Source organism: Hippopotamus amphibius, chromosome 7, assembly GCF_030028045.1.
Source record: "Hippopotamus amphibius kiboko isolate mHipAmp2 chromosome 7, mHipAmp2.hap2, whole genome shotgun sequence".
Taxonomy (NCBI): domain Eukaryota; kingdom Metazoa; phylum Chordata; class Mammalia; order Artiodactyla; family Hippopotamidae; genus Hippopotamus; species Hippopotamus amphibius.
The window spans coordinates 130,516,793-130,537,245 of NC_080192.1; the positions used below are offsets into that span (position 1 = coordinate 130,516,793).

Genomic DNA, 20,453 nt, shown 5'->3' on the forward strand with positions numbered 1-20,453 from the left:
CACATGCATACTGCAACTAAGAGTTCACATGCCACAACTAAGACCCACTGCAATCAAAATAAATAAATAAATAAATATTTTTAAAAAATTCGCCACAATGTACATTACATCCCATGACTTATTCATTTTATAACTGGAAGTCTGTACCTTTTGACCTCCTTCCTCCATTCTGACCACCCCATCTACTGTTTGTGTCTGTGTGTGCATGTTTATATTTTGTCATATAAGAAATATTATCTAAGATTTTGTTTGATAAAAATATGGTTGCTGGTTGATTATTTCTAAAGAAACATAGAAAATTCATAAATGCATTGAGATAATAAATTTTCAGATTTCATAAATAATAATCAACACTTTCATAGCTCTTACACTATGCCAGGATCTACAAGGCAGATACTCTCAGCCACATTTTATAGACAAAGAAAATGAGTCATTGGTGTACCTCAAAAACTGGTACAAGAGTGTAAAGCAATTATATTCCAATTAAAAAAAAAAAAGAAAATGGGTCACAAAGAAGTTACACATTAGAGATTACACAGCTAGTAAGTGGCAGAAACATAATTCAAACCCTGTTAATCCATCTTTCAAGTCTATGCTAACCATAATACATTATAAAGCTGCTCTTAATAGCTAATATTTATTAAGCATTTATTAATACATGTTACGAACTATTCTAAGTACTTTACATGTGTTAACTTATTTAATCTTCATAGTGACCTAAAAGGCACATATTGTTTTTATCCTCATTTAATAGGTAAAGAAAAAGCTTAAGCAATTTGCCCAAGATCACAAAGCTCTTGGGAGGCAGAGCTGAAAATGGAACTCGGGCTTCTAACGCCCCTACTTTAAATCACTGTGCTAGACTGTCTCTCAAAATAGCCATTACTAGATTGTTATTAAAATGCTGATAGCAGGCCAATGTTGTAATTTAGGAATATTCTTTTTTACTCTTCTAGGTAATTCTGTCCATATATACTCTTCAGACAATCCATATTACATTTTAGGATTACCGCCTATCTCACACAGCTGTTATGAAGATTAAATGTGAGTACACATAAAGGCCTATTTAAACCTGGTACCCAGTATTCACCAGTACACATGCTGGCACACAGTAAGGTATCTGTTTCCTCTGTTCAGAAAGCAGTTTATATTACTAATTACTAATTACTAAGTACAAAGCCAATAAAGCTGAGCATCCAGAGTAGCTGAAGTTTTAGTCCTTTATCATATATATTTGGTATGTTAAGTCTGCTAAACTTTATTATGCTAACCCAAGTCCTCCAAACATTTATTGAGTACCTACTATCTGTTAGGTGGGGAAAATACAAACACAAATAAGAAACAGTCTAGGCTTTTAAGAGGTTCAGAGTACAGTGTGTTGGAGATGCATGCCCACAAATTTGATTAACTTAAATAAACTGGACCAATTCCTTGAAAAGCACAATCTACCACAACTCACATGGCAAGGAATAGATGATATGAATAGGCTTACATTTATTAAAGAAATTGAATCAATAATTGATAATCTTCCAAAACAGAAAGCACCAGGCACAGATGATTTCACTGGTGAATTCTATCAAACAATTAAGGAAGAACTGATACCTATTCTCTATAATCTCTTTCAGAAAATAAAAGTGGAAGGGAATACTTCTAACTCAGCCTATATGGACAACATTACTCCAATACTAAAACCAGATAAAGACATTACAAGAAAAGAAAACTACAGACAAAACTCTCATGAACATAAGTGCAAAATCCTCAACAAAATACTAGTATTTTGAATCCTGCAATATGTAAAAAAATAATTATACACCACAACCAAGCAGGATTTATTCCAGGTATGTAAAACTGGTTCAACATTAGAAAATCAATCAATGTAATCCACTATATCAACACACTAAAGAAGAAAAATCATATGATCATATCAACAGATGCAGAAAAAGCACCTGACAATACCTAACACCCATTCATGATAAAAATTCTCAGCAAATTAGGAATAGAGGAACCCCCTCAAGCTAATGCCATACGTAATGATGAGAAACTAGATGCTTTTCTCCTAAGATCAGGAATAAAACAAGAATGACCCTTCTCACCACTGTCTTCAATGCCACACTGAAAATCCTAGCTAAACCAGTAAGGCAAGAAAAGGAAATAAAAAAATATACAGATCAAGACAAAGGAAAAATTGTCTCTGTTTGCAGACAACAAGACTGTCTACGTAGAAAATTCAAAAGAATCAGCAATAATGTAAAACTCTTGGGACTAATAAGCAATTATAGCAAAGTTGCAGGACAGAAGATTAATATACAAAGGCCAGTGCTTTCCTTATACCAGCAACTGGTATATGGAATTAAAAATGCAACACTACACACATTAGCGCAATTTGTCAAACTCCATAGAACTGTATAACACAAAGAACAGACCCAAATGTAAATTCTAGTTAAATACAATGTATCAATACTAAATACATACAGACAACTTATATTATTTCATCTGTTTTCTACTCTTTGATCCTTTTCTTTATTGTTATCATCATTTTATGATGAAATCAATACTCTCCTTTGAACTCTGAAACCAGATTACCAAAGCTATTACGTTAAGTAAATAGTGCTGAAATCCTAGGGGTTTCTGTAATAATAAAAAGTATAAAAACTTCAGGAAGGGTAGTATGAAACATCTATTCTGGTTCAGAAAAGCCTCTTTTGCTCACTTTCTCATTCACTACTGTGTTCTGCATAAATAAGGTTATCAGATAGCTGTTCAAACAGGTGAAAGATTTGCATCTGCTTACACCTTGGTAGCACTATGGTAAATATGGATCTTCACCATTTACAATATTTGAGCAACTGATACAGTTAGGAAATCAGTCTTCTTTTCATTTTTTACTGGACCGCTGTTGCTAACAAAATCTATTTTTTTTTACCAAGAAAATTATAAACTCTGTTACTAACATTCTTGTATAGACATCCTACTAATCATTTAATTAAATTCAAAGCACTGATACATTATAACATTATGAAGCTTGAAAACATTATGCTAAATGAAAGAAGCCTATCACAAAAGACCACACATTCTATAATTCCATATATATGAAATGCCCAGAATAAGGAAATCTATAAAGAGAGTGCTTCAGTGGTTGCCAGGGGTAGGGCATAGGAGAATGGGGTATGACTGCTAATAGGTGTGGGGTTTCTCTTTGGGGTGATGTAAATGTTATAAAAACTGACTGTGGTAATGGTTTCACAATCCTATGAATGTACTAAAAACTACTGAATTGTATACTTTAAAAGGATGAGTTATATGGTATGTGAATTATATCTCCATAAAACAGCTGGAAGTAATAAGTTAATTTCACTCTTTAAAATCAGTCATTCGGGACTTCCTTGGCAGTCCAGAGGTTAAGACTTTGCCTTCCAACGCAGAGGGTGTGGGTTCTCTTCTTGGTTGGGGAGCTAAAATCCCACATGCCTTGCAGCCAAAAAACCAAAACATAAAACAGAAGCAATATTGTAACAAATTCAATAGGCTTCAAAGAAAAAAAAAATGGTCCACATCAAAAAATCTTTCAAAGGGACTTCCCTGGTGGTCCAGTGGCTAAGACTCCATTGCTCCCAATGCAGGGGGCCTGGGTTTGATTCCTGGTGAGGAGCTAGATCTCACATGCTGCAACTAAGTTCACATGCCACAACTAAAGATTCCATGTGCTGCAACTAAGAGACAGTGCAGCCAAATAAATAATAAAATAAATATTAAAAAGAATCTTTGCTGTTCTTTGAAAGGCCTTTTTACTTTTCTTATGAGAATCTGGAATTTTAATGTGTGGCTAGCTCTCAATATAAACCCTAGGCTCATTTCCAATGAACTTCCCTGGTAGACAATATCTCTCATGTGCTGTCATAACATTACTGGAGGAATAAAGTATGCGTCCTAGTGGCTCCAGTGGGCAAGGACTCTTGGAAGCTTATGCCTGATTTCCCCTGGACTTCGCCCTCCTGCTAAGTATCCTTTCATTGCAAGAAACCTTAGTCATTAGTATGACTACATGCTGAATTCTGTGAATCCTCTAAGCAAATCATCACATCTGGAGGCGGTCTTAGAGGCTCTTGACACAACCTTACAATTACATAGTTAGTATCAGATATTTATATAAAACAATAAGTACTCTAGTGAAAAAATAACAAATAATATTTGTTCGGTATAGAAAATGTTCACGAAGTATTTGTAAATACTTACCTGTCTCCTTAAATAGACTACGAATGAAAGATATTTACCTCTTTAAGTATTTAAAACAAAGAACATAATACTAAAATAAATACTTCTCTTCAGATAAGTGGGAATAAAGAATTCTATATTAATAAGAACCACAGACTTTGCGTCTACCATTTATTGGATGTCTGCTATGCGCTAACACTATGTTCAGTGCTTTACACTGGCTATTTAATTCTCACAAAAATTTTTCAGGTACCTATGCATACCTTCCTCCTTTTAAACGAGATACTGATGCTCAAAAAAATCCACCTAAGCTGATCAAAGACCAAAGAAGTAGTACAAGACAGAGATGGGATTCAAACCTAGATTTATCTGACATCAAAGTCATTACATTTCCACTATGACTCCAAGGTAGTATAACAGTTACTAATGAAGTAATGAGTTAACGAAGTAAATGAAGAGACTAATGAAGTAAACAGTTACTTTAATTTCTTATTTAAATAACAGAAATAATGTGGGCAGAGAGAAATTTAACACTTTTTAAAATAATTAATCACAAGAAGATATATAACGTCACTAACATCCGTTTACTGCAGCTATGGAAAAAAACCTTTAACATGTATCACTACTAGGTACTTAACAGATAACCATAATGAAAACTTACTAAGTCAATGAAATGCAGTAAAAATATAGAAAGATAGTAACAACACAGAAAACACATAAAATAACACATTAACTTACCATTCTTCCTTTATACTTTCAAGATTATCTACTTCTTTCATTGTCTTTTGCCTTACTGTAAAAGTAAAAAAGAAAAATAAGTTAAAGTTCTTAATATAGTATTTTAAATAAATTCATTCCAACATATGCATTAATATTCTCTCACATTAAGTTATTATGTAGTCCTAAAGCAGCACTAAAGGGGTCTTAAGAACAAGTGATCTGACTCAAAGCTGTCACTTTCACTTAAAGCAAGAATAAAAAAATAAATTTTGGATTTGGATAATCTTATGACAAAAGAAAGAATTCATAAAAGGGGAATGATGAAGCGAATTCCCTGGTGGTCCAGTGGTTAAGACTTCACTTTCACTGCCGAGGGCCCGGGCTCAATCCCCAGTCATTAAGATCCTGTAAGTGCAGCATAATCAAAAAAAAAAAAAGTTATGATGAAAAAAATAATGTACCCCTTGGTTTAATAACAAACAATAGTGAGTGTAAACATTTCACTCAATCTCCAATGGTAACAAAATATCAAATCAATATAAACTCATTCTTACAATTCTGGGGGAAAGCAAACTGATCAGATATATTTACATGTTGTAGAAATACTCATATCTCTTGACCCTGATCTTCCATATTTCTGGGAACTTACAAGAACAACAACGTAAGCTATGTACATAACATATGTCTACCACAGCTGTTATTTGTTAGGAAAAACTGAAAATAAAGTAAATGGTCAGGGGACTTCCTAGGTGGCACAGCGGTTAATTAAGAATCTTCCTGCCAGTGCAGGGGACCTGGGTTTGAGCCCTGCTCTGGGAAGATCCTACGTGCCGAGGAGCAACTAAGCCCATGCGCCACAACTACTGAACCTGCGTGCCATAACTATTGAGCCCGTGTGCAACTACTGAAGCCCACGCGCCTAGAGCCTGTGCTCCACAACAAGAGAAGCCACCTCAATGAGGAGCCTGCGCACCACAATGAAGAGTAGCTTCCACTCACCTCAACTAGAGAAAGCCCATGTGCAGCAATGAAGACCCAATGCAGCCAATAAACAAATAAATTTATAAAAATAAAAAAATTAAAAAAAAAAAGGTCAGGATACAGCTCCTTGATGGGGTAATATGTATCCTTTAAAAACAATTATGAAGCAATGTATATAGCCAAATAGAAAAAGATACCACATAAGTGAAAATACAAGAAACAAAACTTATTCATTCACTAGGAATGAAATTGAATGCATATGAAAAAACAGAGAGAAGCAAGAGTGTAAACAGTTACTGTTGGGGGAATTAAACTTGTGGATTATTTTCTCTCTTTCCCAAACTTTCTGCAATACTCTTTTGCCTTTACAACAAAAATAATGTAAGAAATAAGCAAACAACATGTAAAAAGAATGAAATTAGAACACTCCCTAACGCCATACACAAAAATAAACTCAAAATGGATTAAAGATTTAAATGTAAGGCCAGACACTATAAAACTCCTAGAGGAAAACATAGGAAGAACACTCTTCGACATAGATCACAGCAAGATCTTTTTTGATCCACCTCCTAGTGTAATAGAAATAAAAACAAAAATAAATAAGTGGGACCTAATGAAACTTCAAAGCTTCTGCACAGCAAAGGAAACTATAAGCAAGACAAAAAGACCACCCTCAGAATGGGAGAAAATATTTGCAAACAAATCAACAGACAAAGAATTAATCTCCAAAATATATAAAGTTCATCCAGCTCAATATCAAAAAAACAAACAACCCAATCAAAAAATGGGCAGAAGACCTAAATACGCATTTCTCCAAAGAAGACATACGGATGGCCAAGAGGCACATGAAAAGCTGCTCAACATCACTCATTATTAGAGAAATGCAAATCAAAACTACAATAATGTATCACCTCATACCAGTTACACTGGGCATCGTCAGAAAATCTATGAACAGTAAATGCTGGAGAGGGTGTGGAGAAAAGGCAACACTCTTGCACTGTTGGTGGGAATGTAAATTGATACAGCCATTATGGAGAACAGTATGGAGGTTTCCTGAAAAACTAAAAATAGTTACCATATGACCCAGAAATCCCCCTACTGGGCATATACCCAGAGGACACCATAATTCAAAAAGACACACGCACTCCAATGTTCACTGCAGCACTATTTACAATAGTCAGGACATGGAAGCAACCTAAATGTCCATCAACACATGAATGGATAAAGAAGATGTGGTACATACATACAATGGAATACTACTCAGCTGTAAAAAGGAATGAAATTGGGACATTTGTAGAGTCATGGATGGACCTAGAGACTGTCTTATAGAGTGAAGTGAGTCAGAAAGAGAAAAACAAATACCGTATATTAACACATATATGCAGAATATAGAAAAATGGTACAAATCAACCAGTCTGCAAGGCAGAAATAGAGACCCAGATGTAGAGAACAAACATACTGACACCAAGTGGGGGAAAGCAGGGGGTGCTGGGATGGGATGAATTGGGAGATTGGGATTGCCATACATACATTACTAATAAGAAAAAAATATCAAATTGTATGCTTTAAATATATGCAGTTTATTGTATGTCAAAAAAAAAAAAGAAAAAGAAATAAGCAAAGAAATCGATGTTTAAAATAGTCCAAGCCATCTGCCCTTTGAGAGGTCCTGGAAGCAATGACATACTAGAAGCAATAAGCATACCAAAAGCCCACATCTTGGTTTCTAAATACAATTTTCCAAGAAAAAGAATCATGGCTTCTTAGAGAAAACGCTGATTCCAGTGCTGGGGCAGAGAAAGAACAAATGAAGCCGAAACATCTTGCTCCAGAAAGTAAGACGATGCTCAGTGAATGATGAAAACATATCAAAAGGACACTGAAGCCACCTGAAGGGGCTCCCACTGGACAAGTCTGAGAAATGGAACATCAAAGTATATAATGACACTAATAGATTATAACTCACTGAATAAAATAAAAACCCATGAAGAGTCCATACTATTAGCCGTACAAAAAAATCAGGAAAAGATGGACTTTTAAATAAACTCAACAGTCATATGAAGTCACTGTTACCAAGATAAACTCCAGATATATAGAAGATTTAAAACTTGAACTTGGGGGCTCCCTAGGTGGCGCAGTGGTTGAGAATCCACCTGCCAATGCAAGGGACACGGGTTCGATCCCTGCTCCAGGAAGATCCCACATGCTGCAGAGCAACTAAGCCCGTGCCACAACTATTGAGCCTGCACTTTGGAGCCTGTGAGCCACAACCATTGAGCCCATGTGCTGCAACTACTGAAGCCCACGCACCTAGAGCCCGTGCTCCGCAACAAGAGAAGCCACAGCAATGAGGAACCCATGCACCACAACGAAGAGTAGCCCCCACTCACCGCAACTAAAAAGAAAGCCCGTGGAATTCCTAGGTGGCGCAGTGGGTAAGAATCCGCCTGCCAATGCAGGGGACACGGGTTTGATCCCTGCCCCAGGAAGATACCACATGCCACGGAGCAACTGGGCCCATGCACCACAACTATTGAGCCTGTGCTCTAGAGCCCGTGAGCCACAACTATTGAGCCCATGTGCCGCAACTACTGAAGCCCACGCTCTGCAGCAGGAGAGGCCACCACAATGAGAAGCCCGCGCACCACAAGGAAGAGTAGCCCCCGCTTGCCGCAACTAGAGAAAGCCCGTGTGCAGCAACAAAGACCCAACACAGCCAATAAAATAAATAAATAAATAAATAAAACTTGAACTTGAGGGTGTTGTCAGCAAAATGAAAGAATAGGCAGCTCCAAGCTCCTGTCCCCACAGAAACATTGAAAAACAAGCAGAAACTGTTAGAATCAACTTAGTCAGGACTCTGGAAAGTAGTCAGATGTTTACAGCTATCAAGTAAATGAGGAATCAAGAAAAATACAACTTAAAATCAGCAGGGAAAACAAACCAATTCAAAACTGGACAAAGGATGTGAACAGACATTTCTCCAAAGAAATATGAGTAGCCAATAAGCACATGAAAAAGATGCTCAACATCACTAGTCACAGGAGATACCACTTTATACACATTAGAATAGCTATTATTTAGTAAAGCAGAAATAAGTTTTGACAGGGATGTGGAGAAATAAGAACACTGGAACATTGCTGATTGAAATGTAAAATGGTGCAAGTGTAAAATGGAGCTGCTGTGGAAAAGAATTTGGTGGTTGAGGCATTATTCACAATAGCCAAGAGGTGAAAACAATCCAGATGTCCATCAACAAAATGTGGCATATACATACTATGGAATATTAATTAGCCATAAAAAGGAATGAAGTTTTGATACATACTACAACATGGATGAACCTTGAAAATATTAAGTGAAATAAGCCAAACACAAAAGGACAAAAACTGCATGATTCTAGTTGTATTGATATTTCTTAGCATTAAAAAAAAAAGTTTATTTATTTATTTGTTTACTTATTTATTTATTTATTTAATTTATTGGCTGTGTTGGGTCTTTGTTGCTGCACTCAGGCTTTCTGTAGTTGATGTGAGCAGGGGGCTATTCTTCTTTGTGGTGTGCTGGCTCCTCATTGAGGTGGCTTCTCTTGTTGTGGAGCACAGGCTCTAGGCGCATGGGCTTCAGTAGTTGCAGCACATGGGCTCAACAATTGTGGCTCACGGGCTTTAGAGCACAGGCTCAATAGTTGTGGTGCACGGGCTTAGTTGCTCCGTGGCATGTGGAATCTTCCCAGAGCAGGGCTCAAACCCGTGTCCCCTGCATTGGCAGCTGGATTCTTAACCACTGCGCCACCTAGAAATCCTATATTGATATTCATACAAAGCAAATTCATAGAGACAGAGAATAAAATACAGGTTTTTAGGGACTGGGGGGAGAGATGAATGGGGAGTTACTGCTTAACAGGCACAGAGCTTCTGTTTGGGACCATGAAAAAGTCTTGGAACTGGATAGTGGTAATGGTTATACAACACTGCGAATATTATTAATGTTGCTGAATTGTACACTTACAACTGGTTAAAATGGCAAATTTTGTTATATATGTATATATTTACCACAATAAAAAAAAAACTTTAGAAAGGCAAACTCTTTAATGATTAAAGAAAACATGGTAAATTTCTCTATAACCTGGAAGACAACTTTCCTATAACTCAAATTCAGAAGCAATAAGGGAAAAGACTGATACATTTAACTGTATAAGAGTAAAAATTTAAAAAATTTTTTTCTACAAAGTAAAAAGACAAATGACAAACCAAACAAACAAAAAACTGGCATCACAACTAAAAGGTTTATTAAGAACTGATACAGAGAAGAAAAGGGCCAGCAATCAAAAGACAACAAATATGAAGAGACTTCTCAGAAAGAGAGAAGCAAATGGCCCTAAAGTAAGTGAAAAGACGTCAGTCTCACTTACAATGAGATATGCAATTGAAACTATAATATGATACCACTGCTCACCGATCAGACTGGCAAAAATGAGCCTCAAACATTTTTGGTGGGAATGCAAAATGGTACACCACCTGGGAAGAGAATTTGGTATTACCTAGTCACGTATGTATATGACAAAGACTCTCTCCTTGACCAAACTACAGTCAGGCTCCTCTGATGCACCTTCTCTAGGAGGCCTGGACTTGGGTTTCTATTTCTGTCCTTGTAGAGCCCAATTTTAGCAAGAATCTTGTTAAGTGGCTTTACCCAGAATCCTGCCAGCCTTGATATCTGATCGAATTCCTCACTTTCCCCTGGCCCACCATGATACCTGATCACCTGGCCCGCCTTCAGCAAGAAGACTGTAGTTCAGTTTAGCAAGAAGCCCCCCTTACCTTTGAGGTTTCTGTTAGTAATTTTCTATCCACTGACCCCTATCTTGCTCTTTGACTATAAATCCCCACTTGTCCATCTTACATTCAGAATTGAGTTCAGTTCCACACTGAGGTCTCTTCCCCCACTGCAATAGTTCCTGAACAGAATCTGGTCTTACTGCTTTAACTATTGTCCAGCTCTGTTTTTCCTTTGACACATACATCTAGAAATCCCATTATCTAAAAATCCATCCCAATGATACTTTAGCAAAAATATAAAAAGGTGAATACACTATCCACTGTAGTACTGTTTACAGCATTGATTGTAACAGCAAAGCCTGTAAAAAACCCTAACTTGTCCATGAATAGGGACTTGTTGAATAAAGTATGGTAAATCCACACAGTGGGATGCACTGTTAAGTGAAAAATGCAAAATGGAGAAAAATATGTATGATATTGTACTGTTTAAGAAACGAGTGGACATGAATATATGTATATTTGTTTACATTAGGAAAAAATGAAAAAGTAAACCAAAAAAATAAATAGATAAGGTTACTTATAAAGTGGGAGGGAGTGCACTGGGTGAAGGGGATAAGGCCAGAAGCAGGATTTCTCTGAATATATCTTGTTTCTTAGATCAACTTTGGACCCATGTAAATATTTTACACACCTACAAAACAAAGTTAAGGGACTTCCCTGGTGGTCCAGTAGTTAAGAATCCGCCTTCCAATGCAAGGGACAAGGGGTTTGATTCCTGGTCTAGGAACTAAGATCCCATATGCTGCGGGGCAACTAAGCCCATGCGCCACAACTACTAAGCCCACGTGCTCTGCCAACAAGGAGACTATGTGCCAAAACGAAGATCCCACATGCTACAACCAAGATCCCGTGTGCCGCAACTAAGATCTGACACAGCCAAATAAATAAATAAAATAAAATAAATGAATTCTTTTAAAAAAAGAAAAGTTAAATTTAAAAAAAGCAATCTAAAAACTGAAAGTAAAAATGAAATGAATTAACTGAACTGAGAGAGAAGAATTATTTCAAGTAATTTTAAAACATGGTAACTTTACTGTATATGCTAGTAGGATGAACCCAAAGAGGAAAAATAAAGTTTCTAGTAATCATATTATTAGTAATTATGTATTAGTATTGTGTATATATATGAAACTATGGTATAAAGATGAAGCAGTGGGTCTCAACCAGGAGGCAACTGTGCCCCTAAGAAGACATCCGGTAATGGCTGGAGGCATTCTGGGGTTGTCACAACAACTGGGGTGGAGGGTGCTACTGGTATCTAGTAGATGAGGTTAGGGTGCTGCTGAAAATCCTACAGTGTACAAGACAGCCCCCACAAGAAAGTACTGCCCAAAATGTTAACAGTGCTGAAGTCAAGAGACCCTGAGATAAAGCAAAGAAATAATTACGACCTGTCCCTAAAAACGAAGATTTTTTTCAGAGTAAGAGTAAAGAGACAGAAATAGAAAAATCAAAGAAGCCAAGCAAAAATCCTGTAATCCTAAATTTTAAATCAGGAACTTTATGAACTTATGCTGTATTTACTGCTAAGAAAATACATAGTAGCCCTGTCCAACTGAAAAGGCCAAAAAGCAATAAGCAATCAGAAACAGCACACCCACCGTCCAGATTTGTGGTCTCCAAATACCATTTCCTGCCAAAACAAATCAGTTTCTTAAAGAAATGGTTGACTCCAGGCCTGGGACAGGAAATATGTACTGTATGCCTTGTATTGACATCTTGGATTAATGTCAAAAGGATCCAGAAGTTGGGAGCTCCCTGGCAGTCCAGAGGTTAGGACTCAATGCTTTCACTGTGGGGGCCCAGGTTTGATCCCTGGTCTGAGAACTAGGATCCTGCATGCTGCATGGCACAGCCAAAAAAAAAAAAAAAGATTTGGAAGTCAATCTGAAAAGGCTACAACTGGCCAAAGATGGGACTGAAAAACAACTATATGAACTGAAATACAGCAAATACAAGTTCATACTGATACTCATTAAAACACAGAAACTCATTCACTGGTCATCTTTCCAGAACAGCAGGGTATCAATTTACTATTTTGAAAACTGGCAAAAAAGGGAAAGAGTCAAGTATTCATCCTGTCTTTCCTGTATGAACTAACTCACAATAATCAAAGAGTTAATAAAAGAAGTTTCCTTTATAAATGAATTCAGCGAAATGAAGGTTTATAAATTAGAGTATCTCCAATTTGCAACCCATAATGCAACAGACCTAGGCAATGATATCAATGGCTCTAACATCACAAAGAAAACAGACATAAATATTTATGCCTCAGTGTGAAAACTCAACCACCGTGTGTGAAGAATTCTTTCTAAAAATATGAATCTGAATCTATTCAAGCCTCTAGATCTAAACATCAGATTACAGAAAATACAGGGCACAGAGGATGATCAGGTGACATCACAGGGATGCAATCAACAAAATCCAGAATGTGGCAAATTCTTCAGGAGAAATGATCCATTTTCTTCAATATATATATATTACCGGGGAGAAGAAAAAAGTAGACATAATCTTTTTAAATATTTAAGAGATATATCAACTAATTACAATATATGGACCATATTCACATTATTATTTAAAGAAACTAAATGAAAGAAAGCGATGAAAGAATCAGGAACATTTGAACACTGATTGGATATTCGATGATATGTGGAATAATGGTCAATGTTAAAGATGTGATTGTAGCTTTTTTTTTTTTTTTTTGACTGTAGCTTTTTAAAGTACTTGGTGGTCCAGTGGTTAAGACTGCACTTCCACTGCAGGAGGCATGGGTTAAGCATATTTGAAAAGAGGGCAGACCTGCTCAGTAATAGCCATTGAAGAGCTACCAGACCCATTTCAAACCAGTGAGAACCAGAAGATGGGCACTAGCAGCAGCAGTATACTGCTCCCACTTTAAAAGTCTCCACAGTATCAGAGATGAATTAAATCTGGGTGACTGAGGACCCAGCAGCAGCCTTTCACCAGATAACATCAGTCTGAATAATCTTAGGTCCTGCCTTCCTTTCCAGTATCCTACTGCTAATGGAACTGGGCTCAGAATCACAATCAATTTGCCTGGAGCACTGATTGCCACTTAGCTTCTGTTTTGTTAGGAATGAAAACAGGATAGTGGAGTCTGCTCTGGAAAATAACATGGAAACTTGTTTTAAATACTTCTATTCCTTTCATTATGAATTGAATATAAACTGGTAGCGAATTTATTTCTTAGCCTTTTCATAACAAAATCGTGAGCAATTCTGAAAGACAAGGGGAAAGTGAAAGGAAGGAAAAAGGAGGAAATGCAATGAGGCAGAGGAGTTAGTACCCAACATAAGGTGGGGGAGGGCACCTTCAGCAGCACCCCCAAGGAGAACCTCACAGGCTACCTTTTCCCCTTTTAGCTAGCTTTTGGGAGGAGTTACTAAAGCCACATCCAAGAGAATAGCATCCAACAGTCAAGGCAAGTTGGATGTCTTTATTGTCTGAAGAGGATATTTTGTATTTCTAAAGACTTCTTAATCCTTCTGGTACTGCTCTTCAAAATTATTCCCTAGACCTTGCATTAGATTTAAAAAGTAATAAATCAGAGAAAGGAGGAGATATTTTTTAAAATATCAAAAATGTATAGCATCTTAAATGGATTACCCAATTAAATAAACTATATGCTTTAAAAATGCAACCATCAAAGATGATTGTTAAATATAAGATACAGCACTGTCAATGTTCTTTTGAGTTTGCAAGTGCTTATTACACATATTAGATACATACAATTACATTATCTCTGGGTCAAGGATGAATCAGAGATCCAAAGGGGGGTGGGAGTATACATTTTTGTTTATGGTATGGAAAAAACTTAGCTAAAGCCATTAAAGGAATGTGAGAGGAAAAACAGGTAAGCATAAGAGAGCTAAAACAGTTATCTATCCTAACAGCAATACAAAATACAATGTTCACAATTAATAATTCAAAATATATACTGTTTAGAATTATGGCTATAAATTACAGAAGAAACAGCTATAAATTCAAAGTAGTTGTCTTTAGGGAAAGAGTGGGAGCACTTTAAGTTTTAAATCTTCTGACACTACATATTTGCCTTTTAAACTATGTGAATATATTATTTTGATTAAAAAACTTTAAAAACCAGAAGACAAACTGAAAATACATTCAGAAAGCCAGAATTTCATGGTTTTCTCCTAAGACCTTGTCCTTCAAATCTCACATTTCTAAAACTATTTAACTGCTTCACTTTAAGAATTACTTCCCTTTTGGGAATTCCCTGGCGGTCCAGTGGTTAGGACTCGGCGCTTTCACTGCCTTGGGCCTGGGTTCAATCCCTGGTCAGGGAACTAAGATCCCACAGGCCACATGCATGGGCAACCCCCCCCCCCCAAACAAACAAAACAAAAAACCCCACAAAAAAACCCTTTCCTTTCAAACATACAGAAAAGAATAGAAAAATAAAAACACCCATCCCAACTATTCAGATTTCAGAGAAGTTTATATTTTGACTTATTTGCTTCTTTTTTATTTAAAAAGCAGTATAGACAGTTAAATACTATTTCATTTTAAAATATTTATTACATGGTATTTCTTAAATATATCTATCTTAGTATATATTACTTATATCTAAATAAAGTTGTTTAAAATATTAAAAATGTATATTTATTCAGCTCATAGTATATAGCAGGCATGATTCTAGGTGCCTGGGATACATACTGAACAAAACAGACAAAGATCCCAGCCTCTGCAGACATTACATTCTGGTGGTGCTGTTTGCTTTTCAGTTGACAGTTTTCTAACATTTTTAACTACTCTAAAATAATTCTTTAGTTTAGATATGATCCTGTCTCATAAATATAACATGTTCATTCCACTTCTTTGTTCACATTGTAACCATCCTTCTAGGCATTCAAACCCTGATTGAATCCTTCAAGTCCCAGCTCAAGATCTACTGTAAAGGTGAAATATTAAACCCTTATTAACAATCCTCTTCTACAGCATTTAGATTTTTGGCATTTAAATCATACTGTCTGCTACTATTTACCATTGTCTCTTTTAGCTCTACTAGATCCAAGATCCTTGAGAACAGGTATCACAGCTTACACATTTCCTGTTTCTTCCATGGTGCTTAGCAAGCGCAAAGCAAGCCGTGGCCATCCTTAAAGTATCTCACTATGTTTTCCGTTAATAGGTTACTGTTCTCTAGCAAATTACTAATATTTTTCATCATTTTACAGTTATAAGCTACTGATAAATTGTTTTTACTTGTTTCATAACAGCAAAAGAGAATGAAGAACAGACCTGTATTGGAATAATGGCTACATCATTTTTGAGCTTAAGTGTTATTTAACTTCTCTAAGTCTCAGCTGCCTAACTTGTAACTTGCAGATAATTATCCTCCTAAGAAGGTTGTTTTGAGAGCAAAAGAAATACTGAGAATACAATAATGCTATGCTCCTTTCTCTTTTGCCAGTCTCGGATCATAACCTCAGGATTTACGGTAAGAAACACCTTCAGACTTAGTTTCGAGTTTTAATTTTCACATGGCTATGAAATTTTACTTTTAATTTCACTAATTATGCAACATTTGTATACCTATTGACCCTCCCACCACTGTGTGCAAGGCACTGGTTTGGAACTAATGACAGAAGAGTCAATAGGACAGACACAGTATCTATCACCAGGGAATTTGCAGACTAATAAGGAAAAGACATACTTTATTACTAATTGCAAACATGGCATAGAATTATGAAGTAAAAACTTGTTCTATAATGGACATAAAGTCACCACTATTTTAGGTATTTCCTACCATAAATTAGTAATATGGAAATGAACCATGTAAGATTTATATCCATTGAGTGAGCGTCTACAATAATCAGTCATGTGACACGAATGAACCTAAGTCATGTTCTGTATGCAGAGAATAAAAGAGCCATCTGACAAATATCTCAGTTATCAGCATGAGGCTGGGCATCAGAATGGACAGATGAATAGAATTTCCTTCTTTTGCTTCAGTTTACTTCCAATTAGTACCACTACCATGTTACATTTGTACTGTATATCACAGTTTACTAAACACCTTCTCAAATATTATCCCACTTACTCCCAACAACTGCAGTAATAAAATCAGTCAGGAGACAGAGTAGACTGAGCTTTTTGGAACACATCCACTAAAAGGAAAATCCAGTCAAAATAGATTTAGACTACTAAGAAATGTACACATTAGAATTTGAAAGGAAAAATTGGCATATTACAAATTTTACTTATTTATATAAACATATACCACAGGATTTTTTTTTTTTAAAGATTATGTATTTAAGATATTATGCCACTCGGCATGCTATGTAGAAGCTAGTTTCTCCTTAAGGATAAAGTCATTCAACACAAGGGGAAAGAAACCAAAGGATCACCTTTCAGTTACATCTTCAATGGAACAGGATCAGGCATCCAAGAGCAAACTATGGCAGCATCAGATCAAACACTTTAAAAGACAACTTATTTGTATATTTTGTGAATTCTAGTTTATTAACTATTAGATACATAAAAAATGAAATCTTCTGGAAAGTTCCAGCTTATCTTAGCAGTAATAAAGAAAATACATTTTTGTTGTCTTCTAGAAAAAATTGTTAACGAGGGAGTTATATGACCAAAGTGTGACAGAAGTAATTTAAGTGCGAAAATCCGAGGAGAAAGGTGAAACTTCTGCAAAAACTGTCAAGGTAGCTGAGTCGGCCATCCTTTGACACCAAGACATTCTCATTCCTGAATGGGCTCCATAATGAAATGTTATTTACTTTGCAAAACCCATCTCAAACACAATCTCCTTTAGAAAACCTTCCATAATTCCTCCAAAAGGCATGAATATAGAATTACTAACACAGCAAGCTGAGATCAATTATGTACTCTTAGAATCTGCCCTGCCTTCACAGCCACAACCCTAGTCCCAACTGTCATCTCTAGGTGGTTCCCAACATCCATTCTTGTCCCCATACAATTCAGTTTCTACACAGGAGTCAGGGTGGTCTTTTTGATTAAGATCCAAATTTGATGTGGGACTTCCCTGCTTAAAATCCTTCAGGGACCTCCCACTACTCTTCGAATAAGGTTTAAATCCTCTCACTACATCTGAGTGGTTTGAAAACGTCCCTATGAGAGTTTAAAAAAAAAAAAAAGCTGGTCCCAAATCCTTAACATCGTTTAAAAGGCCCCACCTCATCTCTCCGGCCCTAACCACAGCCCCCTTTTGCTTTCTACACTCAATCCAACTGCTCTGACCTTCAGTTTCCAAAACTTTGTTTTCCCAAGCCTCAGTGGAACTGATTTCCTTTACCTGGATCTTTCTTCCCTCCTTTGGGAGTCACCTTCACCTACTTACCCATGATAACTCGAGCTCAGAGATTACTTTCCGAGGAAAACCTTAACTGATTTCTTTAGCTGGGATATGTACCCCCGTTATTCGCTCTCACAACACCCCACATTCTTCCTTTGTAGCTTCTCTCTAGGCAGACTGGCATTTACATGTGTAATTACTTGTCTCCTCCAAAGACAACGTAAAGTCCTTAAAGGCAAAAACCTATAATAGAAACCACCATATCGTTAGCACTCAGCACACAATAGGTACTAAAAACACTCGAATGGTATACTAGGTGATTAGCATTAAATGTTAAGTAATTAAGTATGCGTATTTACCACACGCAGGGCTGAGTGCTCAATATGTAGTAGTTTCTGCTTTGCATCATTATTGTTTGTGTTCTTTTTTTTAAAAAAACATTTTGCCTTTTATTATTTTTTAAAATATTTGTCTGCGCCGGGTCTTAGTTGCCGCATGCGGAATCTGGCATGCGGGATCTTTTAGTACTCTAACTTGTGTTATACATAGGTGCTCAACATTCATTGGATTTAAGTCCTTTTTAAATCAATCTGAATTTCACCATGTTTAGATGGAAGACACAAGGTCAACTTTTAAAGCGTTTTTCCCATGAAAACTAGAGTGTAATTGAAAACCCTATCAACAATCCAAAACCACACTGGAGCCGTGACTACGAAGTAAGGCAGCTGGTTTTCACGTCGCCTGTACAATCTGCCATATTGTACAACTCCACACCGACATAAATACAGACTGCCGATTTCCTATCTTCATTTTCAGTGATCTCAAATTAAGTGCAAAGGAACCAACGCTGGATGCCACAGTAACGTTCGTGATTGCTAACAAGTAACAAACCGAAAATAAAAACGGACACAGAGGAAAAAAAAAAAAAAAAGACATTCCATATGAAGACAGAGACCATCAAGCCTGCAAAAGAAAAGTAAGTTGCGGGAGCCAGCGAAGGAAGTTACCTAAGGACTATCCACCCCAAACAGACAGGCTGTGTGTTTCTGTATTGCGCTTCTGCATTCTGAGAACAGAGAACTCGAAGTTTCCGAGAACCACGGCGGCGCGTTCGGAAGCGCAGCACCGTCCGCGGGCCCGGAGCGGCGCCTCACCTGCGCGGGCCAGGAGCCGCGCCCCAGCCGCCGCGCCCTTCCGGGGTCGCGGCCGCGAGCTCCGAGGCCGAGACAAAGACTGGGTGCGGCGGCTCGACCCGACCGCACGACCCCCACCGCCCCGCCCGGGAAACGCCCTCCCACGCCCGGCGGCCGTCCCGGCCCCAGGAAACTCACCTCCGGGCGCGGCCGCGGGAGGGGGCCGCGCCGCGTCGTCGCCTCGCGGCCTCGTCCTTAATTCCCTCAGGGGCCGCGGGCGCCGCCGCCGCCGCCGGGCTGGAGCCCCTCCGGCTGGGAGCACTGCCGCCCCCAGCCCCCCTCAAGCTCGGCGGCCGCGCGGATGGGCTCCTGCGCGCCTCCCTCGGTCACCGCCGCCCGGCGCCGAGCACGCGCCGAGGCCGGCTCTGCGCAGACCCGAGAGCGCGCGCGGGGCCGCGCGGGGGCGGGGCCGGCGGCGCGGGCAGTCTCCGGCCGCGGTGTCGCCCGCGCAGATGGCGGCTGCCTCCGTCCTGCCGCGGGCGCTGCTGCTCCTTGCCTCTTCGCCCCGCGCGAGAAATGCCGGGAGCTAGGTGTGGGCTCACCCGAGAACTCAGCATCAGCTTACTTCTGTACCCCGTCAGCCTCTGATTGAATCCATGGAGAGACTTCGCTGCATTCTGACCATGTTGAACTTTACCTTAGCCCTGTGATTCTGCAAAGCGACGGTTAAAAAAATCCCCCCACCCTTTGGTGTCCCAGAAGGCTGACAGCAGGGAACCAGCCTTCCCCACGTGATTTAGATGCTACTCACGGATGCCCCCTTGTTTACCTATGACAAGGTCAGACATAGACCGTCCAAATTCCCCCTTTTTTTTCCTTTTTCTCATCAGTGATTAGCTTTACCACTTGTGCTCACCGACCAATCTGGACAAAATACCAGGTACCTTGTGTTGACCAAACTTAAGCTTCCCTCCTTCCTCCAGGCTCCTAAACTTTGACCCACCCTCAGCCTCATCCAGCATACCAGCCCTCCTTCACCATCACTCCAGAAAAGTAGGCTGACCTCCATGTAAACCACTCTGATCTGTGCGGATCACTGCCACCTCCACCCATCCATCCCACTGTTCCACACCCAGCTCTTTGGAGCCTTTGTTCGTGCCTCCTTGTAAAAGAAGGGCCCTTTTTCTGTCTGACCTTGGAGAGAGCTGCAGCCCTCATGGTCATAGGGTTCCCCTATAGCGATGGTTGTCGCCTCAT

At 38.4% G+C, this 20,453-nt stretch overlaps 1 protein-coding gene across 3 annotated transcripts in view; it reads right to left on the bottom strand.

Moving 5' to 3' along the window:
• Nucleotides 1-19,628, bottom strand: part of UBXN2A (UBX domain protein 2A) — a 37,590-nt gene extending 17,962 nt beyond the window's left edge. For 2 of the 3 annotated variants that reach the window (XM_057741443.1, XM_057741440.1), the window contains exons 1-2: nt 19,395-19,628; nt 4,951-5,005 (exon numbers count right to left, since the gene is read on the bottom strand). In XM_057741443.1, the coding sequence (XP_057597426.1) occupies nt 4,951-4,991 (41 nt within the window). In that variant the 5' untranslated portion in view covers nt 4,992-5,005; nt 19,395-19,628. Of the gene's footprint in view, nt 1-4,950; nt 5,006-19,070; nt 19,203-19,394 lie in introns of those variants that run through there. The other variant, XM_057741441.1, reaches the window with a different exon arrangement.
• Between the last annotated feature and the right edge of the window lie 825 nt (nt 19,629-20,453).